At 38.7% G+C, this 16,851-nt stretch overlaps 1 protein-coding gene across 3 annotated transcripts in view; it reads left to right on the plus strand.

Annotated features, from left to right (window-relative positions):
- The first annotated feature begins 787 nt into the window (after window positions 1-787).
- PRMT3 (protein arginine methyltransferase 3) overlaps window positions 788-16,851 on the plus strand; it is a 39,756-nt gene continuing 23,692 nt past the window's right edge. For 2 of the 3 annotated variants that reach the window (XR_014946900.1, XM_015863426.3), the window contains exons 1-9: window positions 788-945; window positions 1,090-1,172; window positions 2,637-2,686; window positions 3,654-3,756; window positions 4,973-5,126; window positions 6,760-6,901; window positions 9,371-9,436; window positions 12,310-12,431; window positions 14,212-14,311. Coding sequence is in view for 1 of the 3 variants with exons in the window: in XM_015863426.3 (XP_015718912.2) it covers window positions 812-945; window positions 1,090-1,172; window positions 2,637-2,686; window positions 3,654-3,756; window positions 4,973-5,126; window positions 6,760-6,901; window positions 9,371-9,436; window positions 12,310-12,431; window positions 14,212-14,311 (954 nt within the window). In the remaining 2 variants the exon portion in view is untranslated. Of the gene's footprint in view, window positions 946-1,089; window positions 1,173-2,636; window positions 2,687-3,653; window positions 3,757-4,972; window positions 5,127-6,759; window positions 6,902-9,370; window positions 9,437-12,309; window positions 12,459-14,211; window positions 14,312-16,851 lie in introns of all 3 variants that reach the window. The other variant, XR_014946901.1, reaches the window with a different exon arrangement.

Consider the following 16,851-nt stretch of genomic DNA (forward strand, 5'->3'; position numbering starts at 1 on the left):
GAACAGGTGCTTTATATTTATTGAGAATCTCACTCCAAGCAATTTAAGTGTATATATAAGTAAATAAAGATCCAGTTCCAAGGCTGGGTGGTGCATTCAGCCCATTGCTCTCTGAAGGGGCTCAACAATAGCTGAGGGGTGTGCAATGAAGCAAAGACGATGCAATCAGTGACCCCTCGCCCCTTGGGTGGGGGAGAATTTCAGGGGCACACAAAGCCGCTGCTGTTCCTGCCTTGCTGCTATCAGGACTGCGGTGGTTGTTGGGTCTATTTCTGTGACGAGCTGATTGACTTGGAGATGAAAAGTGTGTTTTATCACTGTTCATCACTTCAGTTTCTTGCCTAGAATCAGACCCTACGCTGGGAGGAGAGAGCAGCATCTGTGCCTGGATTTTCTCGTGTCCCTTCAAACTGCAGCTCCTCAGACACCACAGGTTGATTTGATTTTTATTTTTTTTTTGTATTTCACTTTATTTTTTTGACCTTGGCTGGCAGCCCTGAAAAACTCGATAAGCTTTATTTAAAGGCCAGCTCGGAGATGCGGTTCCCATTATCAAAGCCTCCCGTCAAGCAGACGCTGTCTGCACAGCCCTCACTACAGGAGCTTCCCAGCTCAGCCCACAAGATGGCGCCCGGCCTCCCTCTTATCGGCGATCCTGCCGCGCTCTCGCGTTTAAAAAATAACGGCCGGAAGCGCTTCAGATTTCCGCTTCCGGAGGATACCGCCAGGGGGCGCGCTATCCCCACCCGTTTCCTCTCTATGTGTTTCCTCTCTATGACTCTCCGCCGGCCCGGAAGCGGCGCACGTGGGGATGGGCTCGCGGGTGGAGGGGGCAGTGCGGGACGATGAGATGGCGGAGCTGTCTGACAGCGAGGAGGCCTGGGAGGAGGAGGAGGAGCAGGGAGCGAGCGAGGGGCTGCGTGCCCGCTGTCTGTTCTGTGACAGGTGAGTGGCCCTCAGGGTGTTCTGCCTCTGCTGTGTTAAGCCCGTGTGTCAGAACGCAGCACTGTACCATATAACTCCCTGGTAAGTGGCTCTAAAGTGCTCTGTACTTAATAACTCAATAACTTAATAACTCAATGCTTGCAGGTTGTTCTGCAGCCCCGAGGATGTGTTCTGCCACTGTAATGAGGAGCATCAGTTTAATGTTCGTGATGTGGTCAGGAAACACGGTAGGTTCTGATTCTCAGCTTCTCTTTGGTACCTGTGGGTTGGTGTCGGACTCACTCGAGTCTTTGCTGTTTGCTTTGTCTCCCTAGGCTCTGTGTGTTGGGGTAAGAGTGCTATCGTTGAGCTATTCACCTGCCTTCACAGGGTTATGTGATGTCTGGGCTTAGCACAGGAGAACCGTCTAATATTGACTTTCTAAGGTTAATTTCTACGTAAGACTCTTGTGTATTTAAGCTTAGGAGTATAGAGGAGGATGCAACTGAAGGCAGGGGATGGTGCTTTGGAAAAGTTAAAGTGCTGAACCTCAAATTCTCATCCTACTGCTGGTAGGATGTTGCCTAGTAGAACTAGGCAACAGAGGAAAGGGAAAGAAGATTGGAGAAACGCTGATTTTTAGAGTGTGTATTAAACACGTAAAGTGTTTAGAAATCTGCATGTAAATTTCTAACACAGAATCACAGAATCACAGAATTACCCGGGTTGGAAGGGACCTCAAGGATCATGTAGTTCCAACCCCCCTGCCTAGCAGGGCCACCAAACATACACCTTTACTAGATCAGGTTGCCTAGGGCCCCGTCCACCTGGCCTGCTTTCAGTCTAAAACCCAATAGAAGGTATTTTGGGTTAACGTGGTATCCTCTCTGCTCTTGAAGAAAGTACATAATTATACTAACTTGATCTTTTTTTAGTTAGGCTGCAGTTGTAAATCAGTCTAAGTGTGTGTGTGTTCTTGATTAGTAGGATCAATTTACCTGTTTGTTTTCAGAAAGCTGGAAATTGTAACAAAGGAGCACTACAGCCTAAAAATATCAGCAAGATGACCTGGTAGGAGATAAATGTGGCTGTTCTACTGTACAGTGCTTGCTAAATGAATGAAATACTTGCTAGTGAGGTGAGCGTAAGGGAAGCTTGATCACAGCCTGAACCTCTGATTAATCAGCTGAGGCAAGTGATGGGTCAGCTGTGGGAGCACAGGTGAAGTAATTCAGCTGTGCTCTGGAAGGGATGGAGCTTGATTCCACTTCTCCTAGATCCCATTTAAGGGCTGACCACCACTAAGGCAGCATCTCTTTCTGGAGATTGCTCCTGTGTGTGGGGTTATTGTGGTGAGCCTCAACATCAGTGAGCATCCATCTTGACTGAAGGCCTCAGCACTGGTGAGTCTTTTCCTTAGATACCCTCTGACCATCTATTTACAACTATAGTTGTATTATTCCAACTATACAGATGAGTTTGCATGTTTTCTGTTCTTGACATGTGGTAAAAGTATCTGTACCAAAGATGAGAATTTCATTGTTTGGACCAAGAGGAGAGTTGTAGATGGCATGTCTAAGAGAGGAAGACTGTACTAGGTACTGATGTACCCCCTAAGGGGAAGCTGGAAAGTTGAACAAGTAATTACTAATTGTATCACTGTAAAACATGTGGATTTTCAGTAACACAAGCTGTCTCTTTTTTCTTTCCAGGACTTGATTTTTATGGATATGTTAAACTAATAAACTTTGTCAGGCTGAAGGTAAGTGTGCCATGTAATGTTTCTGTAGCTGATGGCTGGAGAACGGGAAATCAAGACACTATGCTGTCAGTGTTCCTTTTAGAAATAATTGTGTGGAAGCTAGGATGATATTTCTAGAAATAAGAATTCCACAGCCATTGATTGGTTTATTGAGGTGTGAGCATTTTAACTACAAAGTTGTTTTAATTTTCAATGCATTCATTTAATATAACTTCTGTTGTTTCTCTGAGAGAAATGTTATACTTGCCGAAAGCTCATGCTACCTTCTGTCATGTTATTTTGTAACTCCTTCTTGGCCTCTGACTTTGAGGTCTGGTTCTAGTACTGAGTTCGCCCCTCAGTGATTGAAGCTTCTTGGTTAGCAAGTGTGATGGTGCCAAAGAGGCTTTTGTGGGAATGTGAGCCAGGCAGAACTCTGCCGCAGTGTTAGGAAATGAATGTCTCAGATTGTAGAGTTAAGCTTTGCAAAAATAACAAAAGCTGTTGGGTACCCGTGGTTTTCAGTTAGGCTTGGCTAGCTTTTGTGTTTATGGCAACCTGAATATAGGTTCTTTGGTTGTTCCGAGGATGCTTATGTTTATAATGAAGAACATCTTGCACAAATGAGGTTTGTTTGAGTTTTCAAATCTTTACTTAAATCCTTGGGTCATTATTTAAGGCATAACTGGCTACTCAGAGTTTTCATTTATATGATTTATAACTGATCCAGAATCTGACCTGTCCTCCAAAGAAGTGTTAATTGGCCTTAGGCAAGTGGGAGAGAATGTAGTATTTCTGAATCTGATGCCTAAAGTGCAGTGCATGTAGAAAGGCTTTGCACAATGAGGATCTTGGCTTCATGGATTAGCCCTATTGTCAGGCTCACAGCTTACATAGCTGAACACCTGAGTAAGCTTTATTGCTGGCAGCAGTGCAATCCTAAGGATTCAAAGGAACTTAGCCTACATGCTCTTCTCCTTTCCTCTAGAAACCTATGCCAGCGTATTTGAATTCACTCAGCAGCCCGCTGCCTTGGGATGGAGAGGAGTATCTGAAACCGGAGCTAGAAGATGATCTCCTGCTTCAGTTTGGTAAATAATTGTATTTCAGTGTGTGTGTATTGTGTCTTGGGGTAATGTATTGGCAGAATTGGAATCGTTTTAAGTTGACATTGCTGTGCTGAAATTAACTTGAGTATGCTTAAGAAAGTCCATGTAGTAGTTTAAGTCAGGGCGTTACATCGCTCTCTGATATTTCTACCATACATCGTCCGTTAGTTTCTGATGTCTGGGATTTCTGTAGCCTTGTTTATTATCTGCATTCACTTATATTAAACATTCATAGTTGTCATGTGTAGTAATTATGCAGATCAAAGGGATATTCCACCTACGTTTCAGTGAGGCTTCTCTGAGATTTGTAAACCTCCTAAACATAGGCACTTAAAACTAGGTGGTTTGAATAAAAAATCCACAGTAGAAGAAAGGAGTAAGCAATTTCTTGAGTTGAAAATATCTTTGTCTTCTATGTGGACTGTCTTTGGATGAAGGAAACATAAGGTAACAGTTGTGCTTTGTAGTGTTCTGATAATCTGTTTGCTGAAATCCTTAGGGAAGTCAGTTTGACTTGTGAACTTTTGCAGCCTACGATCCTCCTACTGTCTTATTTGGCACTTGATTGTGCATCTTTCTTTTACCTAAACTACAAGATATTGAAATTCTATTGGAATTTTCCCACTGTGTACAGTCTGCCTGTTTCTAAACAAGTCCTGCTGCTGGTAGCACAGATACTGTATCCTCTAGCTTGCCTTTAGTTTACATTTAACTGGATATACTCTGTGCAGTGTGTGCTCTTCATGCAAGTTACAGACTTTGGAGGTGTGTGTGGTTCTTTCAACTGCCTTTGTGATTGCTAAGAATTACTTAGTGAACATCTCCAAATTATATTTTAAGTATCTCTTTGTCCTTGAGGATCAAATAGTTGGCCTACTATCATTACATTAAATAAAGCATATCTGTGTTTATGTATTTGTTTTTGTTAATAAAGTCTTTTACCTGACAAGTTGGCAGTTGCTTCTTAACTATACCCAGAAACGTAGTAGCCTTGTTTTCTTACCCATTGACAGCTATTAAAGAAATCTCAGCTCAGGATTTATTTGTGTTGCTAACTTTTGAGTTTACTTTTAGCATCTTTCTTTATTGAGTTTCTGCAGTTAGCTCTCTCAAATTCAGTGATGTTTCAAGTAGCAGTACTGGTAATGTATTAAGTTTATAAGCAGGTTTTTGTTTATTCCCCTCTCCGTTTCAATAGACATAGAAGATCTATGTGAACCCACAGACATTTTGTGTTCTAATGGTTTAAATGATACCACGGTGCTCCTTAAACAATTAAAACATGCGGAACACAGAGCAAGACTTGCAGAAGCAGCCTTGGCTAGAGCACAAGATGATCTTCAGAAGATGAGGTAAGTGCTTGTGCTGAGGCTTTTTTTATCCAGTGTGTTTTAGACAAGGTATAACTGTTTCCAAGACCAACAGAAATTGAAAGAAGTGGTAGAATGTTACAATGGAATAGAACTTGTATCTTGAATTGGGAATGTTGGTTGGTTTAATTTTTCTCTTCTTGATAATCAGTAAAATTCTGAAAACTGCATAAACAAAGTATGCTTAGGACAGCTAAATAAACACACAGCATAGAAACACGTTCTTTGCTTCAGGCCAGTCTGTTCTTCACACACTTTTCTGGTAGCCCTTTAAATCTGAATTAAGCATTGAAGATGTATGCAGTGGAGAAGAGCAAGGTGTTACTAATTGGAATGTAAGACTTGAAATGTCTTGAGTGATTTTTGTTCCTGTTCAGGGCTTTTTTTTTTTCCCCTGTTTTTTTTAAGTGGAATCCAGTTCCTTCACTACCTGTACATGATGCTTGTAAACCTTGAGGTCTTCAGAATGCAGGTTAATGATGCACATGTGTAAAAACAGGAATTTGTGTTTCTTTTGAGATCACACAAGTTTGAATGCCTTATGGAAATATCATTTCAAGATAACAATTGCTGTGATCAGGCACTGAAAAGCTGAATTGACTTAACTTGATTCATATACTTCTTCAAATCCCAACAACTATGAGAAAATAGGCAGTTTTGTTCTAAGAAGTTAAGGTTTTCCCTTGCAGTTTCGTTTCAGCCCTCTAAGCTCTGTTCAGCCTTATGTATGTTAGGTTTGTTCATCATATCCATTGGTATAAGTAGGACCCTTTAACTGCTCTTCTTCAGTGCAGGTATTTCCAATTCAGCAGGGATCAGCCAGCAGGAAAAATAGCCAGATGTAGATGTGATGAAGCAGCCTGCTTTGAAATTATAGACAGATTAACCAGCTGCATTGTAGTAGCCTCTGTGCTGTAATTTGTAGTGATATTTGTTTCTACTATTATTTATGACACTGTACAGCTGCTTTCTTTCAAGGAGACAGCACAGCACTTCCCTCAGTGCAATTAAAGCAGCTCAGAAATCAAATGTGAAGTGGAAATTAGTGTAAGGGACCTGAAGCTACAGCAAACCTCTTTTTTCTCTTGCCTTTGGTCATTGACATTGGTTTATACAAGTATTTAGAAGAACTTCTTTCTTCAGCTGTTCACAAGTTATTCAGCAATGTATGCTGTATAGTTCTTAAGTGCTGTTTGTTTACTGAGTCCATATCTACCTGACATAGGACCTATGTTGTTGCCCTGTTGATGTTTACCACTGTGGTACTAGCCTTTTGTACTAGGCTAGCAAGTGCGGAACAGATAATTCCGACATAAAAATAGAAATGAGATCTGAATTGCGGCTGGCACATAGATAAATACAGCGAATGTTTCAGTGCTGATATTTACTGCTTGAAGTGGGAGAGAGATGCTGAAGGGTAATGCACCAAGTGGTGGGTCGTCATGCCTTCAGACGCCAGCAGAGGGGGATTGTGCTCGTTTAAAGCCTATGCCAGCCCCATTGTTGTAGAAGCCCCTGGGCAGTCTGGATTCCTTCTCTCTTCAAGCTTCTGCCCCTGCCTCCCCTTAGTGGTCTTATAAGCACATCTCAAGAGTATATTTCAAATTGATTACAGGCAATTTGCACAGGATTTCGTGATGAACGCAGATGTCAGGCGCAGCTCGTCGTCCAACAGCATTGCAGACCTTCATGAGGATGAGGATGGCGTTTACTTCAGCTCCTACGGGCATTATGGGATACATGAAGAGATGCTAAAGGTTAGAAAGCGATCTCAGCTGCATCTTACTAGGACTAAAGAGGAAAGATGGAATGAAGTGGGCTGTGTGCCTGTAAATATACTGCAGAGCAGCTGCATTTTTAACCCTTTCTATGCAAAATATTTTTTTCCCTTGGAGATTGGTTGAGTTGCTATTTTCAGTTTTATTCCCTTTCTGTAAATTCACTTTACCGTGCAGGAAGCACTAGGTACATAAAATCATTCACTAAAGGCAGATGTTTTGAAATGCTGCAGTTTCCATACCACAACCCTACCTTGGCAGAAGCTGCTTTTCACATAGGCTTAAGAGAGAAATGAAATAATGTGATACAGACAATGAACTTTTTTATATATTCCAAATTGGGATTTTTAAGGCAAACTCCAGTATGAAATATTGTAGTTTCCTGTTACATTAAGTAAACTGAAACTGTAGTATTTGTGTACCGTCCACTGCATTGACAATAGAACACTGAACAGCTGGAATAATTATGTGCACCTCCTGTATTACAAAGGTGGTAGAAAATAGTCTGAATTGTTCAAAGGGAAACCCATAATGACATTTTGACTTCAAAGAAGAAAGCAGTGTTATAATTAGCATGCAAATCAACATCCCTTAATGTTTCCTTTCAGAGAACAAGTCAAAGTTAGGAGCATTGCAAGCAGGTTTATTGTTTTATGGCAGAAATAGATAAAATTTCCTACCTGTATGGATAAAATATGAACTTGTAAAGTTACTCGGTCCTTACAGGTGGTATATGTATCCTGTTGTAAATCAGTTAGTGGCCCCACTGTAGAAACACTCATGAGTCTGTATTAAGAACAGTGTGAGTATGAGGTAGATTATGAGGGGGAGGGAGTATTGTAGAAGAACAAAGCACTTCTGCAGAGGTAGAGGAATGTTCTCCAGAATGCATAAGCTAGGGGAAATACATTCAAAATCAAAACAGGAAAGCATTGATTTTATTTATTTGTTTATTTTAACCGTGTATAAATGGAGTGTTTTGCTGTGTGCCTGATATTTACTTAGATTTTTATGCATCAGCCTTATCTAAAGCAGAGAGTAACTGACTACATTTAAAGTTTGAGGAGATGTGGCTGTCTGCATTTTGTCTGACAGGGTTCTGTCTTGAAACCATCTTTTCTTTATGCCTAGTAGTGACAGCATGAAGTTTCTTTTACCCCACGTTTCAAATAATTCACAGCAGTGAAATGTCCAGTCATTTCCATGTTTCTTTTTTTTTCTTGAGAAGGTCTTGAAATTCCTTAAGATGAATATTCATCTTTTCATTTAAAAACAAAACAACAGCATAAAAACACAAGTGTGACATGGTGACACTGAATGAAAGTAATTCACAAGTAGAGAGATCCGAAAGTGAATGATTGTGGCTTCCTCGAGCAGTAGTGCATATAGAAAAGACAGGAGCTAGCACCATATTGATTAAGCTGGGGCAGTGCTGAGGCTGTGTGAGTGGGCAGGATGTAAAGCTTAAAGCTTTCCAGCTGACTGCGTTATTGATTGATGTTGAGCCTTATTTTGGTTGTTTCAGCAAATGTGGTGATAGAAGTGAACTACTAAAAATAGTTTCTCCTGATATAGTGTTGTTATTGAGTAATCGAAAATAATTTTAGAAGATTCACTTTTTTCTTCATAGTTGCTGTGTACTTTTAAAGTACGACTTTCTACGCTGTTTGGGCTATGAGGTGATGCTTTTGAAGCTTTACCTGGATTTTAGAGTTTTCAAGACTGAGAATAGCTTAGTTTGTCTAAATAATCATTATGAATGTGCCTTTTGTTCTCACCTTTTTTTTTTTCCTAATAAAACACTTCTTCCTCACTAGAGAAAATTTTTATATATATATATATATATCTTTTTCCCCAAATTATTTGCTGTAGTAGAAGAATGTAATCTTGATTATTTTTCTACAGCAGTATTATTTGTAGATCATATTTCCTAGGTAATGGTAACTTTCATAAGTTTTTCTTTTGCATTGCTGTAACATTTGACTTAAAACAGCAATTCCAAAGCTGACTCTTAGCTGTAAATTTGTGTACTTGCTGATGCATATTAAATAGATTACTATATCACCATGCTGGCAGATTGAGCTATGCCACTGGCTTTCATACGCTAAGTTACTATAAGTGCTTAGTTAGGTGCCTACTAGGAATTTCAGAGCATCCAAAAATCAAACACAGAAGGTCAGTATTGTGTAAGTTGTCTTATTTTGTGTGTGTGGTTGTGGTGTTTTGTTTTTTTCCCCTCCACCTCTAGAGTTTCAACTGACTTGATTTGCTTAGGCAATAAATTTTAGAGGACTGTAGTACAGTATTTCATTGTTGTAGAATCCTTATGAGTGTAGTAGCCACAAAACATCTGTAGATCAGGTTATAAGCCAGTTGCTCAGCATGTTTGAATGGCATCCTCTATACAAATAAGCCAAATAAACATAGTGTTTCTGCTTTAAATCATAGGATAAAGTGCGTACAGAAAGCTATCGTGACTTCATATATCAGAATCCACATATCTTCAAGGACAAGGTAGGTAAAATAGTTAAAAATTTAGTAATTTCTGGGTTTTTTTGTTTCTGTTCTTTGAACTGGTAGAAATGGTACAGACCAGCTACTTTGTGGCTTTGGAAATGGACTATTGCAGTGACAAGATTTGATTTAATAGACTCAGCTTTTATTAGGTGGTAGAATGTTATTCAGCTGCTGGAGGGTGGATGGTGCTGATAACAGAAGTGTTGATTGCTATTGTCATTGTTGTGTGTGCCATGTCAGGATGTTCATTAATTATGTCGGCAGGGTTGAGTTGAGCCTTTCTTGTCTAGTATATTAAGCAGAATCCATCTTAGAGGGGCTCAACCAGAATTTAAGTGGATTTCAATCTATGTCTGATTTCAATAAAGACATCCTAGGAGCGCTGAGTAATTAGAACTGGGGAAGAATTCACACACAGCTGACTTCTTGAATTGTTGTTTAATGTATCCATACTAGGTTATTACTAAGGGAAATCAGCAGCTGGTATTTCACTTGCAATGAGGAAAAAAAGAGGCCTGTCTTTATGATCCTACTGTGGGTTATGACCCCACTGCATGTTGTAACATGTTTGTTTTCTGTATTTTGCTTGGCTGTTTTTGAGTTTGATGTCATTTGAGTTATGTTGCACAGGCTTCTGTTCTGGAGTAGCTTTCATCCACTTACTACATGATGTTTTTCATCTGGCAAGTCTATGTGGACATAATAAATGCTGATGTAGTTGTCACCTAGTATAATGTTATGGAAAAAAATTTGTTGCAGGTTTTTTTGCTTAAGGAAGTGTTGGCATGCTTTGGTTAATTTATGTGTTGTATGATGCTCTCAAAATCATATTGAAGAGTGAAACTTCCAGCTTGAGAAAATAGGCTGATTTCTCTTAAGTTTGTTTACAATTACTAAAAAGGGAATAAAAGGAATAGTAGGAATAGTCAGATACTGTGTTTCCAAGACTCTTGTGTATCTGTAGAAGTCATATATGGTGTTTCCCTTTAGAAGATGCATAGTTACGCTTTTGTTGTTTCTGGAAGGACAGCTGTGAGAGCAGTTTATTAAAAGAGCTTAAACTTTATTACAAACTTCATTACTAATCTGAAGTGTTCCTAAGAGGTGCAATGGTGTGAATTGGATGAAAACAGAGAGTCACATATGTCATCAGTGCTGCATGGAGGAGAAAAAATGAGTTTTTAAACATCCCTTTTACTAAGAATTCATAGGTGGAATTAATTTATATGACTAAATCAGCTAAAACCCTGTTTTTCCGAATTTGAAGTACTTTCTTAGATTTATTTTTAAAACACTTTTGATTCAGCTGCAGGGAAGAATGTGATGCTGCAGTGTGTTGTGGTATAGTCAAATCACCAGTCCAGCTGTTCCAGATCCCTGGTGAGAGGCCATATGTGATCACTGCAAGAATGTGTTGGCTGCAGACCCGTGTCCTTAGGCTAATTGGTGATCATTCTGCTTGTCTTTCCCTTCCTCAGATATGCTCCAGCTTGTACATATTCGCTCCCTTGCCTTTTTCTCCATCCCCATCCCCTGCCTAAGTCTAGATGAGTTCCATCTGGGTTTTTAAGTGACCAGGGCAGCTGTCCAAATGTTGTCCATTTTGATTTCTTTTTCCCCATTTGCAGTGATTGCTCTTTTTCATGCAACTGCATGTCAAGAGCGTTCTTTTGCAGAAGTTTATTTTTGGCTCTGACTTCCAGCTATCATGGCTCAGCAGTTCTGTTAACTAGCGTGGTCAAGTACTAGAACAGATAATTCTGGGGGCATGAGATTTCAACAGCTGCAGGAACATTCTATTCACTTTCTACTCCTGTCTCCAGAAGATTTCAGCCCAGGCACTTCTGTAGCCTTTGCTGCACATAGACCATTTCACAACAGTGGAATGTGCGCTGAGGAGAGCTAGTGAAATAAGTTGGTACTCCTTTCTAATGGATGATCTTTTTGATTACTGCCTCTAGTAGTTCCAGTAGGTAAGGCATGCCAGCATTATGGATTACAAGGCATTTTCTTTCTTTCTGTGTTCTTTTGAAGCATGTGTACCTCTTAAGTATCATACTGAGTTTTCGTAGGTGAAGGGAAGAATGAGACACAGAAGGCATGGAATTATGATTTCAAGTCAGAAACGTTAACACGTAAGACAGGAACCATTGTGTGAATTTACTTTGGAGAAGAACAACATAGAAGGGCATAGCCAATGAGGAAGATAAAAACTGATAGTTGAGAAAATGCATTCTCAGTGTTGAGCAGTCTGTGGTTAAGAAATAGATCTGAGTTTTCAGCGACTTCAGATGTTCTTTGTTGAACAATGTAGGAGAATTAATTTGTGTTTTTTACACCTGTTGAAATTACTTAACAGATTTACTTAAAATATAAAGGCTTTTGGCTTTGTGTATGTTTATGTATACAATATCTTCTTGTGCTATAGTTGGAATTAAGATACTGGAAATAATTCAAGTTTTTCAGTAGACTTAAGGAGAAACCATAAAGTCTGAATGAGCTAAATTCAGTTGTTAGAATATTCACTAATAGTTTTTCAGGCTCTAATTTTTTTCTTTCTCCTGTTTATGTAACATTTAGTTGTTTCCTAACTAATTATTTCAATGATTTTTCTTGAGCAAGTGATCTCATCAGCACTGGGAGCTGGTCTGCCTTATTACCTGTCTGTAAAAGTCAAAGGATCCTGTAGAAGATCTGAAGTCACAGTTGTGATTTGACTTGGATATCTGAATGTAATAGGAAGATCTGATGCTACCTTTTCTCTTTTTCTTCCATTAGAATGTGTTCTTTCTCTGATGTAGAAGGACATGTAGAAAAATCAGAGAAAAAGAAATAAATGGAAGTAAAAATATGTTGCTTACTCATTCCAGGTTGTTTTGGATGTTGGCTGTGGTACTGGGATACTTTCGATGTTTGCTGCCAAAGCAGGTGCAAAGAAAGTAATTGGAGTAGACCAATCTGAAATCATTTATCAAGCCATGGACATCATTAGGTAGGAAAGCTCTGGGAAACACATATGGTAAATATTGCTGTAAAAAGCTATTAAAATATTTTTCCTAATCTTGTATTTATGACACAGCTGGTTATTATTTCTACAAACTCGTATTGGTTGCCTATGTTCAGATTGTTCACTGGCACCCCTTGTTAGAACAGAATGGAGAAAAGCAAACAAGAGTTGATTTCTAACCTTCAAGAACCAATCTGTCTTGCTATGTGGGATTATTCCAGCTGAGGTGGCCTTTGCCTTTGCCGAGCTGAGGTTCCTATCAGCTCATTTCTACAGTCTTTACCCTGTAATTTATCATCTACTTTTCTCAGTTGAGGTTCACCTAGAAATCTTATAACTCTGCATTCTGTCCCATCATCTAGATTGCTTAATTGGTGTCAGATCTACTACTGAATCTTGAGGGACACCTCTGATACCTGACTGTCACTTAGTTGAGAAACGTAATACAAAGTCTCTTTAGAATCTCATGGTCTGGATGGCTTTCCTCTCATTTAATAGTTTATTTATCCATTCTGTGTTTCACTAATTTACCTTTGTGGGATAATATGGGAGGCTGTGAGTTTGTGTGAAAATAAAACAAAGTTGTCTGAGCACTTAAGGATTTTCATTCACATATCACACTCAGATGCTGTAACCTTTTTCTGTTAAATAAATACCTGCTTAAGAAAAGTGCCATATTAAGTACTAGTTGCAACGTGGAGTGCATAAATTGCATCCAAGTTGGTTTTTTTACTATTTGTAAACTCCTTCTTTATATGATACAATTGCAATTTAAAATGTAATTAAAAAAATACTGAGGATAAATACTGGTTTATTATGTCCTTGTGCAGTGTCATTAACAATGTTATCTTTACATCCTTTTTGCTCTTAGAATACTGATACAAGTCATGGCTCTTTAACATTTTACTTTTCCCTTTGAACTTGTTTGACTCCTGTTTACAAACTAAGTGTGTTATTAGTGATGAACTGCTACTCTTCTAAGGGAAGGCTGTCCCATGTGAAGGATTTAATTGATATTTCCTACAGCCCACGTGTTCAAGCAGTCCTCTGACCCTTTCCCTCCTTTTTTTTTCCTGATCTTTCTCCTATTGTCTTCTAAATGGAATTTTTAATGCGATTACTCATTTGCATTGAGAGTCAGACAGTATGAGAGAGTAAGATGTCAGGTTGTGGGGGGAAGGGGCACAGATGGGAGCTGCAGCAGATAGATAAATTTCTTCAGGGATAGGTATCTAGCAATTTAACTGTTATGCAGTTTTTGCTTCAAAAATACCTTCCTCCTTATACAGAATGTATGTGTCATTCCTTGTGTGTAATACTGGTTACTCTAGTAGTTAAACACTGCAGATAATTGCTACAAAAATCCCAGTGAGGACAACACCTTCGTCGAGTAACTCTAATCATTCCAGACTTTACACTACAAAGGTCAAAGAAAGAACTAAAACAGCTCTAAATAAAAAGGACTGTCATTGTAAATTGTCTTCTTTTTTCTTCTCCTGGCTTCTGAAGTCTGTACATTTGCATGCACAAGATGTTGGAGATATGCAGTTCTACTGCCTGCCTCCTTTGCCTGACATTTAATGTGCTGAAATTTTTGGAGACCTATAGAAACGTTCTGTCTGAAACATGACTAATGAGAATAATATTGCCTCCTAACCCTTTTTTGGGGGAGGAGGGAAGAAACGCCATGTAGAGTCATCAGTATATCTCTGTTGACACCATCTAATGGAAATATGAACTAACTGGCTTATTTTATGACTTGCAGATTAAATAAACTTGAAAATACTATTACATTAATCAAAGGAAGAATTGAAGAAGTAGATCTGCCTTTGGAGAAAGTGGATGTAATTATATCTGAATGGATGGTAAGGCGTATGAATGTTCTTTTCAAAGCATTGTTGTTCTTAGGGAAAAAAAATGCATTCTTTCATTATGAAAGTCTGAAAAATGATTCTTCAAGGATTGCTTTTTAAACCAACAAGACATTGTGCTTATAGCAGTGTTTTTCATAACCTGGGAGGTGGAACAACAGTCTGAATTATGTGGTATTCAAGTAAAGTTCTTCATCTCACTTGTTCATGTTATTTCAGGTCAAGGTTCTGTAAGTACAGTTAAACTGTTTTGGATATAGTTGGTGTTACGTAGTTGAGTCTGCAAATCTACAGACGTATACTGTGTTCCTGAATAATAATATTACAGCTGCTCTTATGATAGTACTTGGGATGTTTTGCATTAGTTACGTAGCTTAGATTATTTTGATCAACAAAATACCTTTAAGTCCATGAAGACAACTCAAGACTGTCTGGACTGTGCAGGAAAAGTGAATTAAAGGAGCGTAAATGCTGGGAATTCTACAAATAGAGAGAACTTGAAAACAGCATTGCTACTGATTGCAGAGTTTTTAGTGTAAGAATGAAATAACTGATTGTAAAAGTGCATAATCATAGAATCACCAAGGTTGGAAAAGACCTGAGAGATCATCCATTCCAACCATTCACCTATTACCAATAGCTCCCACTAAACCATGTCCTCCAACACAGCATCAAGTCGTTATGATAATGCTAATGGATCATTTATATGTACTAAGAAGCATTTCCTGTTGGTTATTTCCTGGAGTGTGCTTGATTGCAGGTGCTGGACTGTTGTCATTCTTTCACATGCTTTTTTTCAAGCATGGTCATGCTTGCTGCTTTGCGCTGATACTAATAAAGAAGTCTGAGAAGGCCTAGCGTCAGGCTGCATTACATAGTGGCTTAGTCTGTTCATTGTCAAAACTGTGGTAGGAGGAAACACTCTTTAACTTTTTCTGTGGACCTCCACAATTTACTTTCCTATGTTACAGACCTTGAAAAAAGCTCTTAAAATAATGTTCTTGATTTTTCGTAAGAATTGCCACTGTTTGGATTTGAATTTAAAGGATAGAAGAATTTTTCATTAAGATCGGTAATAGAAGCTTATATTCTTTGTTGTTGTTTTTGACAAATTGTGGCCATGCAACGTGCAGAGAGGCCTTTGGGCACATTCACTATGCATCCACATGTGTTTAATTTATAGATAAAGGTGAAAATAAATTGTTCTTAAGTATTTTCATGTGCTGACTAACTATAAATATTTTTTTTGTTCCACTGCTGTAAAGAATATTATGTAAAGCATGAGCTGAATTTAATGTGTGGGGCACTTGTTTCAACAAAGATTTAAGTTATTGGTAGTAGTGGATTAAAAAATAGAGTGGTATTATTGGTGTTTTCTGGCAGCATAGTGACTTCACTAGAGACAATAACAGCTCTTTTGAGGAAACCTCTGACCAGTTACCTAAGATAAGTGCCAGAATCATGTTCTCAAACACATTTTTTTATACTGGAGCCTAAGCTTTGGTTTTTGAAACTGATCTGGGCACTCCAGAACCTAAGGAATGTTGTAAATGGGTTCCTTTAAGGTGAAATAGAGGACTATTTCTTACACTTTGTGTAAGAAATCAAGTAATGAATGTTCTGTGATTCCCTTTTTGGCACTAATTTACCTTTTAATGTTACAATTGTATAAATGTGCTCTTGACTTAATGAGGTATTCCGAACATTTAGGGATGTTAGTATATTTATGGGTTGCTGCAATACAGAGATAAAGAGGACAATGCTGTGAGAGTAAGATTGATGTCTGGATATGGAGCAAAGACAGATCCAACACTGTCCAGAGAGGACTGTTGTGTTGCCTAAATGCAAATGAAGATTCCTCTTTGTCTGGCTTTCTCATGTTCCCTATTTTCACAACTGTGTGAATTGGCTTTTTGTTTTCATTCTCTGTTTCAGAGCAGTGTGAAGTATTTTGTGTTCATATGAGAATAGAAGTGCTCAAAAACTGACCACTTGCTTGAAGATATTATACATGCTAAACATGGAAGCAAAAAGGATCTCGTATATTATGTTTTCAGTTCTTTATTTGGACCATCTATGTGAACTAGCAAGAAAACTTGAATGGGAACAATAATTTTTCTTTGAAACAAAAAATATGGAAACTTGCCATTTCTATTAGTGAGTAAGCTGTTTGTACGATGCCCTTTTGTGGAGCAATGGATTGGTTTAGCTTGGCAGAGAACTGTACTGAAGACCAGTACTGTGTAAGCTTTTTAGAGCTATGGCTGAGGCATTGGGAAGTTATAAATAGGTCAGCAGCAACAGCATGGAGGCTGGTGAGAGGAAAAGATGCTGCATCCAGCAGGAATATTTCTAGAACACGTTTTCTGAAAAAACTGGCACATGAGGATGTTGTCAAAGGTACAGTATTGCTGTATGAGCACCTTCATTTTAGTGGTTTCTGGTGATTATTACTACTTGTGTAAGTGATCTGTGGCTTTCACAGGTTCCTATTCCTATCTCTTCCATTTTTTCCCCTTAAAATATGGAGAAAT

The sequence above is a fragment of the Coturnix japonica genome, chromosome 5 (assembly GCF_054131305.1).
Source record: "Coturnix japonica strain WE chromosome 5, WE-NBRP24, whole genome shotgun sequence".
Taxonomy (NCBI): domain Eukaryota; kingdom Metazoa; phylum Chordata; class Aves; order Galliformes; family Phasianidae; genus Coturnix; species Coturnix japonica.